Raw genomic sequence first — 12,133 nt, forward strand, 5'->3', positions numbered from 1 at the left:
GGAGAGGTGGAATTGAGGATGATCAGATCAACTATGATTGCATTGTATAGCGGAGCCAACTCAATGGGCTGAATAGCCTATTTCTGCTTATAAGTGAGTTGGCAAGCTCAGTTGGCTGGATGGCTGGGTGCAGAGTGATGAACCTTGAGTAAATTTAAGGGGAAGATGGGCTGGATATTTTTTAGTAACGGATTGAAGGGTTGTGAGATTGGGCAGAAAGGTGAAGTTGAGATCAGCCATGATTGTATTAAATGGACGAGCAGGTTCGAGGGGCTGAATGGCCTCAATCCTGCTCCTCGTTCATATGTGCTTACAGTCGAATTTGGAAGCTCTGAGCCATTTCTCTCTGATTCTGTCTCAAAATGTGAACACTGCTGGCAAGCCTCATGTCGATGCCAGTTGAGGGGATGGGCACTCCAAGGAAGTTCATTGGGTTTGGTTCCCAGTTGTCAGGATCAGGACACCGTGCAGAGGAGTGAAGCGTTAACCACATCAGAGTGGTATGGGAGTCGCATCCAGGCCAAACCCTTGAAAGGTGCATCATCATCCCTGACCCTGGGGCATATGGCTGTGGGACCTACTTGCCCAGCAGCCAACGGAAACAACCTTTCAGATAAACATCCCTGCCCCCACCAACACCCTTGACAGTTTCACCATCCCAAGATTCCGGACTGAGGGAGGGAGGAAGCAGGAATCTTGACCTTGCCTCCAAATTAAAATCCAAGGGAGGAGCAGCCCAGCTTGTACCCACATCTGGTCAAGCCTTTGACAAGGTCGCACATCGGAGACTTATCAAGGAGGTAAATGCACCTTGGATACAGGGGTAACTGGATAAAGTGTATTCAAAATTGGCTCAGGAGGAGAGAGAGAGAGAGAGAAGGTGATGACAGAAAGATGCTTTAGTGACTGGAAGCCAGTGTCCACTGGCATACCATTGGGGTCTGTGCAGGAGCCCCTATTATTTATCATTTCCTCCAGATGCTACGGTTTCCTCCCACAGTCCAAAGATGGACAGGTCAGCTGAACTGGCCAGGCTAAATTGCCCGTAGTGTTAGGTGTATTAGTCAGAGGGAAATGGGTCTGGGTGGGTTACTCTTCGGAGGGTCGGTGTGGACTGGTTGAGCCGAAGGGCCTGTTTCCACACTGTAGGGAATCTAATCTAATCTAAAGGACACAGATGACTGTGTAAGGTGTTTGGAGTACTAAGTTTGCAGATGACACAAAGATTGGTCGGGTGGTTGACAGTGAGGTTTTGGACGACAACAAGATATTAACAGGATGATCAAAATGGGCAGATAAGTGGCTGATGGAATTTGACACTGAAAATTGCGAGGTAATTTTGGAAGCTGTAATTTGACAAAGAAGTAGTCAATAGACTTCATGACTCTGTGAAGTAAAGGGACCTTGGCGCGTTTGTCCGTAGATCTCTGAAGGTGGAAGGGTCTATAAATAAGGTGGTGTAAAGGGCACATGGGACGTTTGCCCTAATCAGTCAAGGCATAGATTACAAAAGCAGGGAAGTCATGTTGGAGTTGTATTGAACTTTGATGAGGCGACTCGTTACGTTACAGGAGGGATGTGATTACACCGGAATGAGTGCAGAGGAGATTCACCAGGAGGCTGCCTGGGATGGAAAACATAAGTTACGAGGAAAGGTCTGATTAGGGTTATTTTCTCTGGACTGAGGGGCGATCTGATTGAGGTCACGAGGGGCAAGGATAAGACAGCAGCTGTTCCTCTTAGTTGACGGGTCCGTCACAAGGGGGCAAAGATTTAAAGTGAGGGTCAGGAGATTTAGGGGGATCTGAGGGAAAATGTTTTTACTCAGAGGGTGATGGCCATCAGGAATGCACTGTCTGGAGGTGTGGTAGAGGCAAATAGCCTCAGATCCTTTAATCTGAATGTGCACATCTGAATGTGCACTCGGCACGTCATAACATTCAAGACTATGGGCCAAGCGCTGGTAAATGGGATGAGGTCAGGTGTTTCTTGTGTGTAGATGCAGACTCGATGGGCCGAAGGGCCTCAACAATTCTATAATCTGCTACCCCCATATACAGGTGCCCAACCCCTAATCCCTAGCAGCTCCCCTGCTCCTCTGTGCTCCCCCCTCATCCCCCACCACCCCAATACCTGCTCAGAAGGCAGCCCACACTTTGCAACAATGTCATTCATCCAGCACTCCGCGATCAGCATTGCCTGCGGCGCTCCAAATCCGCGGAATGCCGTGTTGGAAGTCAGGTTGGTCTTGCAGATGTAGCTGATCACCCGTGCGTTGGGGATTTTGTATGCGTTGTCCATGTGGAATAAGGCTCGAATCATGACCTGGTTTCAGAGATAGACAGCCATGTGAGCAAACTTAGTCCAAGTTTCCCTCTGTACGGACAGGAACGGGAAACAGACCCTTTAGCTGCACCGACCTGTGACTGTACTAGAACACACAGGAGGCCAGCATTTATTAACAGGCAGCAGGGAACACATCAGGGTCATCACAAATAAACAAATACTTATCTCTCCCTCAGTTCTCACACAGCAGTCATGAGGCTTCCTCTCCCCCAGCAATGCCCCCCTCCCCCACCCTCCCTTCCACATTCCCTTTTCAGTCTATATTATTCATTCATGGCATGAGGGTGTCACTGGCTCGGCCAGCATTTATTGCCCAACTCTAATTACCCAGAGGGCAGTGTAAGAGTTATCCACATTGCTGTGGGTCTGGAGTCACATGCTGGTCAGACCAGGTAAAGTTCCCTTCCTGAACGGCATTAGTAAACCGGATGGGGTTTTCCCCGGACAATGGACTCATGGTCATCACTAGATTCTTAATTCCAGGTTATTTATAAAAAAAAACACAAGCACCTCCCACCTCAGGATTTGAACCCCAGAACAACACTTGGGGCTCTGGATTAACAGAACAGCGATAACGAGACGAGGCCACTGCCCTGCCTTGTCAATGCTGTCACACTGCGATTGATATTCATGCAGCAAACTGCCACAGGGTAGGGTGATAGTGATCTGACATTTAGTTTCAGTGTTCACTGTGGGTTAGACTGTTGGCCAGAACAGCTGAGAGAGCGTACTAGCACTGGATACTTCTACATTACTGGACAGCGTGACTTCAGCTTTACCACTTCCTCTGAAAGCGGCCTGACTTGTACAGGGCAGTACTCCCTCAGGACTGCAACAGAGCATTACCGCTGGATTTCTTTTCTCCTCCAGTCGTCCTGAAATTACAACCTTGTGACTGACAGTTCTGAGAGGTGGAGGTGATGCACAAATGCATCTCGGAAAACACCATCAGAGCAAGGTGCACAGAGAAAAAAAACGATGTGAATTCAGTGTTCAGGTGCAGAATCCTCCTGGTTGTTCAGAATGTCTCGATGCATTCACCAGCAAACAGTGGGCCCCTGGACAACCTCCTTTAAAACTGCTCGGTGTTGTACCAGACGGGAAATCTGGTGATGTTCGGTGCGGCGGCTGGTGAGGAGTGCTCACTGTGGGTGGAGACTGACTCACACAGGGGAGAGGTTGAGCTCAGTGTGGGAGAGTGGGAGCACTTCATGGGGAAGCCTAGTGTGGAGTGCTTGCAGGCCTGAGGCTTATGGAAGACGTTAATTCTTCATTATGTTTCTAATTTACAATAAACAGTACTGTAATGTTTAACTTTCAACTTATTTCTTAATTTTCTTCTACTTTATCCCTGAGATTCTGTACCTTTGTACCTCAGATGGCATCGGGGACATAGAACATAGAACGTTACAGCGCAGTGCAGGCCCTTCGGTCCTAGATTTTGCACCGACTTGTGGAACCAATCAGAAGAGGAGAAAGTGAGGTCTGCAGATGCTGGAGATCAAAGTTGAAACTTTATTGCTGGAACAGCACAGCAGGTCAGGCAGCATCCAGGGAACAGGAGATTCCTGTTCCCTGGATGCTGCCTGACCTGCTGTGCTGTTCCAGCAATAAAGAACCAATCAGAAGCCCAACTAACCTACATTATTCCATTCTCATCCATATGTTTATCCAATGACCATTTAAACGCCCTTAAAGTTGGTGAGTCTACTACTGTTGCAGTCAGTGCATTTCACACCCCTACTACTCTCTGAGTAAAGAAACTACCTCTGACATAGAACATAGAACATTACAGCGCAGTACAGGCCCTTCGGCCCTCGATGTTGCACCGACCTGTCATACCAATCTGAAGCCCATCTAACCTACACTATTCCATGTACGTCCATATGCTTGTACAATGACGACTTAAATGTACTTAAAGTTGGCGAATATACTATCGTTGCAGACAAAGCATTCCATACCCTTCCTACTCTCTGAGTAAAGAAACTACCTCTGACATTTGTCCTAAATCTATCACCCCTCAATTTAAAGCTATGCCCCCACCCCCGTGCTCACCATCACCATACTTGGAAAAAGGCTCTCCCTGTCCACCCTATCTAACCCTCTGATTATCTTATATGTCTCTATTAAGTCACCTCTCAACTTTCTTCTCTCTAATGAAAACAGCCTCAAGTCCCTCAGCCTTTCCTCGTAAGACCTTCCCTCCATACCAGGCAACATCTTAGTAAATCTCCTCTGCACCCTTTCCAAAGCTTCCACATCCTTCTTATAATGTGGTGACCAGAACTGTGCACAATACTCCAAGTGTGGCCGCACCAGAGTTTTGTACAGCTGCAGCATAACCTCATGGTTCCAGAACTCAATCCCTCTATTAATAAAAGCTAAAACACTGCATGCCTTCTTAACAACCCTGTCAACCTGGGTGGCAATTTTCAATGATCTGTGTAACTGGACACCGAGATCACTCTGCTCATCTACACTACCAAGAATCTTACCATTAGCTTAGTACTTTGTATTCCGGTTACTCCGACCAAAGTGAATCACCTCACACTTGTCCACATTAAACTCCATTTGCCACCTCTCAGCCCAGCTCTGCAGCTTATCTATGTCTCTCTGTAACCTACAACATCCTTTGTCACTATCCACAACTCCACCGACCTTAGTGTCGTCTGCAAATTTACTAACCCACCCTTCTACGCCCTCATCCAGGTTGGTTATAAAAATGACGAAGAGCAGTGGACCCAACACCGACCCTTGCGGTACACCACTAGTAACTGGACTCCAGGATGAACATTTCCCATCAACCACCAACCTCTGTCTTCTTTCAGCAAGCCAAACTGCTATATCTCCCACAATCCCATTCCTCCGCATTTTGTACAATAGCCTACTGTGGGGAACCGTATCAAATGCCTTGCTGAAATCCATATACACCACATCAACTGGTTTACTCTCGTCTACCTGTTTGGTCACCTTCTCAAAGAACTCAATAAGGTTTGTGAGGCACGGCCTACCCTTCACAAAACCGTGCTGAGTATCCCGAATCAAATTATTCTTTTCCAGATGATTATAAATCCTATCTCTTATAACTTTTTCCAACACTTTACCAACAACTGAAGTGAGGCTCACTGGTCTATAATTACCAGGGTTGTCTCTACTCCCCTTCTTGAACAGGGAACCACATTTGCTATCCTCCAGTCTGTCCTATATCTATCACCCCTCAATTTGAAGCTACGTCCTTTCATACTAGCCATCATCATCCGAGGAAAAAGTCTCTCACTGTCCACCCTATCTAACCCTCTGATTATCTTATGTCTCAACTAAGTCACCTCTCAACTTTATTCTCTCTAACGAAACAGCCTCAAGTCCCTCAGCTTTTCCTCATAAGACCTTCCCTCCACACCAGGCACCATCCTAGTAAATCTCCTCTGCACCCTTTCTAAAGTTTCCACATCCTTCCTATAATGCGGTGACCAGAACTGTACGCAATGCTCCAAGTGCGGCCGCACCAGAGTTTTGTACAGCTTCAAGATGACCTTGTAGCTCCGAAACTCAATCCCTCTTCCAATAAAAGCTAAAACATTGTATGCCTTCTTAACAACCCTATCAACCTGGGTGGCAACTTTCAGGGATCTGGGTACATGGACAGCCAGATCTCTCTGCTTATCTACACTACTGAGAATCTTACCATTAGCCCAGTATTCTTTATTCCTGTTGCTCCTTCCAAAGTGAACCACCTCACACTTTTGCGCATTAACCTCCATTTGCCACCTCTCAGCCCAGCTCTGCAGCTTATCTATATCCCTCTGTAACCTGCAACATCCTTCGGCACTATTCACAACTCCACCGACCTTAGTGTCATCTGCAAATTTACTAACTTCTCCTTTTACGCCCTCACCCAGGTCATTTATAAAAATGACAAACAGCAGTAGCCCCAAAACAGATCCTCGTGATACACCACTAGTAACTGGACTCCAGGATGAACATTTCCCATCAATCACCACCCTCTGTCTTCTTTCAGCTAGCCAATTTCTGATCCAAACCACTAAATCACCCTCAATCCCATGCCTCCGTATTTTGTGCAGTAGCCTACTGTGGGGAACCTTATCAAATGCCTTACTTTGTACACTGTACTCCTATATCCCTGTATGTGTGTACACGTGACAATAAACTTTATTCTAAAGTTGTGAAACTCCATCTATTCCAACTTACCCTGTCTTTGCGTAGCTGCCTAGCGGCCTATCAACTTTGTGCATTCTTCTACCTCCCAAACCCTCTTCTGCACCAACTCCACATCTCCTGCCCTATCGTCTTTATCTCCAATTCCCTCAGCATCCACATTCTCTTCAGCAATTTCGATCTTGAGCGCACTGAGGGCCAGCATCCATAGGATGAGAGAATTATTAGGACTTCCAATCCTTTGAGTGAAAACAATGTTCCGAAACTCTTGTCTACCCACTTATTCTGACAATGTGTCAATCAAACTACTTGCACTCCAAACAGCCCAACACTTGCCCTATATAGAACGCGTCCATCCGAGAGAAACACACATTTTACTTTGAAAGGTAATACATAAGTTCCACCTACAGCAGATGAAATGTCCAGGCTATTTCCAGCATTACAGTAGAGCTTGAGGTCCAAAGCTACAACCTTCCCGTTCTTCTGAAATCCGACCTGGAAGTGAAACAAAGGAAAGGGTGAACAAAGGATCCCTGAGCAGAGGGCAAACAGTTCCATTCACAGCCCTCCTCACTTGCCCTCCTCCATTCCCGTTTATCCTACCTTGTAGCGGCCCAGAAAAGGATTTCTTCCTCCAGTCACCAACATGTCCTCATCACGGTTCAGTGAACATCGAACAGGTCGCTTTGTCCTAACAGAAGAACAAGGAGAGAGGTAATGGGCTGGGGCTGGATCTGGATGGTGGAATTCAGAACCGCAAAGGGAAAAAAAAAAGAAGATGGGAGATGTGTACAGGCCTCTTAGCTGTATTTTGGTAAGAAAATAAATCGGAAGGTAGAAAAGACAGATAATTATCACGGGGATCTTCAATGTGCAGGTAGACAGGGAAAATCAGGCTGGTAGCGAATCTCAAGAAAAGGAATTTGTGGAATGTCTACAAAATGTATTTTTGGAGCAGCTTGTGATGAAGCTCACTTTGGAACAGATAATTCTGAAGTCAGTGATGCGTAATAGTGTTTTACAGCATAGAAACAGGCCCTTCGGCCCCTCATGTCCATGCCAACCAACAAACACCAAACTGCATTAATCATATCCCTTTTCTAGAATCCTTCTTCATTGGAACATTTCTTTGCTGTGAGCTTTGAATTATTTTCCTTAAATGTCTGCCATTGTTCTTCAGTTATTTTTGCCGCTAAGCTCCTTTCCCAGTCCCCTCCAGACAGCTCTGCCCTCATTCGTTTTGTAATTGCCCTTACTTAAACTTAGCACAGCTGTTTCTGACCCAAGCTCCCACCCCCCACCACACTGAATGCTAATATCTACCATGTTATGATCGCTGTTTCCAAGGAAATCTTTTATTCTGATAAGCTTCAACATTACAAATCACCAGATCCAAAACAGCCTGGTCTTGATTTGGATCTACCACATATCGTTCAAGGAACCTGGTTAGCACAATTGGCTGAAAGGTTGACCTCTGACACAGGGTGACCACAATTTCAATTCCTGAACCTCTGGGTTCAGCTCACTGGGTTTACCTCTTTGCTACTAACACAGAGGTAAAAGCTGTAGACGCAAGGTGGGGAGGAGGGAGTTTACTTTGCCTCGAATCTATGCCCAGGAACAGTAACATGATGATGACCAGATTATCAGCTAGAGGGTTTTAGGATAAATATTCACAGGACATCTGGACTGGAGTCACTTTCTGCCAAACCAGAGAGGTGTGGTAGTTTCACTTTCACAGCTGGTCGAGTTTGTATGGTAATTTGTTGGCTTTCATGGTCATTTGTAAGACATAGGAGCAAGAGTCGGCCATTCAGCCCATCTAGCCTACTTGGCCATTCAATAAGACCATGGCTGCTCTGATAGTCTTCAACTCCATTTGCCCAAAACCTACTGAGAATATTCAGATGAAACTGAGCCTATCCCTAACTATATCAATCTCACCTGCTTCACACCATCATTACCCTGAGTGAATTGCAAGTGGAACTCACTACCTCACGGTTGTTATTCCATTTGAAACTATTAAAGGATTCCATTTTTGAGGAGACTGGTGGTCTTGAGAATGTACCCTCACATTTCAATAGTGTAGCCATTACATCACAATAGGTTCAGGCTGGGACAGAGGTTAAAGGGATCAAGTTAAAGAGACAAGGCAGGCAAAATCACAGAAGAGTCTACCTGGGACAATGAATTAAACTGCACTTATTTCAATGCAAGAGGCCTGACAGGTAAAGCAGATGAACTCAGGGCATGAATGGGAAGATGGGAATGGGATATCATAGCGATTACAGACTGGTGGCTGAGGGACAGACAGGACTGGCAGCTTAATGTTCCGGGGTATTAGATGCTATAGGAAGGATAGAGAGGGGGGCAAAACAGGAGAGGCAGTAGCATTTTTTATTAGGGAAAACATTGTGACAGTACTTGGTGAGGATATTCCTGGGGCATTGTCCAGTGAAGTTATATGGGTGGTACTGAGAAATAAGAAGGGGATGATCACCTTGATGGGATTGTATCATAGAACCCCCTCCCCAGCAGTCATTGGGAAATTGAGGAGCAAATATGTAGGGAGATCTCAAAGATCTGTAACATTAATAGGGTGGTAATGGTAGGGCATTTTAACTTTTCTAACTTAGAATGGAACTATCATAGTATTACGAGCTTGGATGGGGATGAATTTGTTAATTACGTTCAAGAAAACTTTCTAATTCAGTCTGTCGATGTAGCTACTAGAGAAGAATCAAGACTTGACCTACCCTTGGCAAATAAGACAGGTGACTGAGGTGTCAGTGCAGGAGGGCTTTTGGGACCAGTGACCATAATTCTATTAGTTTTAAAATAGTGATGGAAAAGAATAGACCGGATCTAAAAGTTAAAGCTCTAATTTAGAGCAAGGTCAATTTTGACAGTGTTCGGCAGGACCTTTCAAACGTTACTTGGGGGTAGACTGTTATAACCAATTATGTTGAGACTATATGAGGCATGGTTAGCAGGTTTGTGGATGACACCAAAATTGGTGGTAAAGTAGACGGTGAAGAAGGTTATCTTATAAAACAATCAATACCACGGGGTCTTGATCAGCTGAGTCAATGGTCTGAGGAGTGGGAGATGGAATTTAATTTAGATAAATGTGAGGTGTTGCATTTTGCAAAGGCAAATCAGGAGAGGACATAGAAAGTTAATGGTTGAACCCTAGGTAGTATTGTCAAACAGAAAGACCTAGGGATTCAGTTGCAATGTTCCTTCAAAGTAATGTCCCACGTAGACAGAGTGGTGAAGAAGGCATTTGGTACTCTTGCCTTCATTGGTCAGTACATTGAGTTTAGGAGTTGGGATGTCATGTTGTGGTTGTACAAGATATTGATGAGGCCACTTTTGGAATACTGTATGTAATTCTGGTCACCCTGTTATAGGAAGGATGTTATTAAACTTGAAAGGATGCAGAAATGATTTACAAGGATGTTACAGGGACTGCTTGGTTTGAGTTATAAGGAGAGGCTAGATAAGATAAGGCTTCTTTTTCCCTGGAGAATTGGAGGCTGACGGGAGACCTTATAGACGTTTATAAAATCCTGAGGGGCATGGATAGGGTGAACAGCCAAGATTTTTTTCCTAGGGCAGATAGTCCAAAACTAGAGGGTATAGGTTTAAGGTGAGGGGGAAAGATTTAAAAAGGGAGCAATGTTTTCACACACAGGGTGGTGCGTGCATGGAACGAGCTGCCAGATGAAGTGGTAGATACAGGTACAATGACACCATTTAAAGACATTAGGACAGGCACATGAATAGGAAAGGTTTAGAGGGGTATGTGCCAAACGCAGACAAACAAGACGAGCTTGATTTAGGAAACCTGGTCGCTATGGTCAAGTTGAACCGAGAGATCTGTTTCCGTGCTGTATGACTCTCTGATGTCTGAGAGGGACAGACAAGTAAATGGAAACATTCACCTGAGTTCTGTGGGTCATAGGTGATCTATTGTACATTTTCCTCTTGGAGGGTGGTCTGTGTTTGGAATTCCCTTCCTCAAAAGAGGATGGATACAGAATCTTTCAGTATTTTGAAGGGCGATGAAGGTAGATTCTTGATCCCCAAGGGGGAGTGAAAGAATGTAGAGTTGAGGTCAAAATTAGATCAGCCATGATCACCTTGAATGGTGGAGCAGGCTGGAAGGCCCCAATGGCCTACTTTTGTTCCTTGCGGGTATGGTGTGTATCTAAGTTAGTCTCGAACTGTTACAGATTAATGTTGCACTTTTTGAGCCATTGTGTCTCCTGACCAAGTGTTTATGTGGACATGGATTTGCTGACTTCCTTCATTAGCCTGGGAGACTGATCGTTCGCCCTGAGACTTACTTGTGAGCTGCGACTGCGACGACGGTAGACAGCAGCCAGCTGCGTGTTTCCTTGCCCCCGAAGCCCCCTCCTATCCTCTTCACCCGAACAACAATCCTGTTGGCGGGGACACCCAGTGCATGAGCAACGAGGGTCTGTGGGAAGGTGCGACAAAGGATTTAACAACATGGAAAAAGCCAGTCAGGTAAATGTACATGTGTGGTCCCACCTTACAATCCCTCACCTGACCAGTACATACTTCTACTGCTTTCTATCTCATGTACTTAACTCATTTTCTCTTAAATGTGCAGTAAGATTTGCATTGACACCATATCGATCACGGTCTAGGGACTTCATGAACTGTTTGCAAGGTAGAATCAGTCTTGAAGTGTTGGAAGTGGAATCTATTTGCACACCGTCACCAATAACACAGTGATAACGGCCAGATGATTTGTCCTTTGGTGTTGCTTAAAGGACTGACGAGGACACAAAGGTGACTCCTCAGCCTCTCCTTCAAGATAATGTCACATACCCGCCTAAGGGATCAAACAGGGCTTCAGTCACATCTGAAAGACAGCACCTCTGACAGTGCAGCCCTCCCACAGTACTGCACTCGAAGGCTAAACCAAGATTCTGTGTGCAGGTCTCCAGGGCATACCATTGTACCCTCAACCTTTGCCTTCAGCTGAGAATTGTACCATCCAGCAACAATATGGAAAAATAAAGAAAGGAGATCTTATTTTCTAATGCATGGTTCCTACTATTTCTAACCCATCCACTTGAAGTGGGGACTGCCCTGCTCTATTCCTGCTTACTTGTCTCATTCTTATCAGAAGAACGGCTCCAGGATTGCGACCTGGCGACAGTGAACATTGACCTGCTGTTTTTTGTGAAGGGATCTGTGTTGATATGGTGGCTCAGTGGTTAGCACAGCTGTCCCACAGCACCATGGACCTGGGCTCAATTCAGCCTCGGGCGACTGTCCGTGTGGAGTTTGCACATTCTCCCCACGTCTGTGTGGTTTTCCTCTGGGTGCTCTGGTTTCCTCGCACAGTCCAAAGATGTGCATGTCAGGGTGAATGGGCCATGCTAAATTGCCCACAGTGTTCAGAGATTTGTAGGTTAGGTGCATTATTCAGGGGTAAATACAGGATAATAGCTCAAAGAGGAATGGGTCTGGGTGGGTTACTCTTCGGAAGGTTGGTGTGGACTAGTTGGGCCGAAGGGCCTGTTTCCACACTGCAGGGATTCTATGTTGTGCGGGTCCTGTTGAGGACATC

The 12,133-nt window shown here is 45.7% G+C and overlaps 1 protein-coding gene across 3 annotated transcripts in view; it reads right to left on the reverse strand.

The window, feature by feature from the left end:
• The window catches only part of xdh (xanthine dehydrogenase), a 152,453-nt gene that overhangs the window by 41,706 nt on the left and 98,614 nt on the right, over positions 1 to 12,133 (reverse strand). For all 3 annotated transcript variants that reach the window (XM_087984056.1, XM_087984063.1, XM_087984050.1), the window contains 4 exons: positions 10,875 to 11,008; positions 7,126 to 7,213; positions 6,931 to 7,017; positions 2,134 to 2,325 (listed from right to left, as the gene is read on the reverse strand). In XM_087984056.1, the coding sequence (XP_087840182.1) occupies positions 2,134 to 2,325; positions 6,931 to 7,017; positions 7,126 to 7,213; positions 10,875 to 11,008 (501 nt within the window). The remainder of the gene's footprint in view (positions 1 to 2,133; positions 2,326 to 6,930; positions 7,018 to 7,125; positions 7,214 to 10,874; positions 11,009 to 12,133) is intronic.

Source organism: Chiloscyllium plagiosum, unplaced genomic scaffold (genome assembly GCF_037043375.1).
Source record: "Chiloscyllium plagiosum isolate Xiang-an unplaced genomic scaffold, Cpla_swu_hap1 HiC_scaffold_3, whole genome shotgun sequence".
NCBI lineage: Eukaryota > Metazoa > Chordata > Chondrichthyes > Orectolobiformes > Hemiscylliidae > Chiloscyllium > Chiloscyllium plagiosum.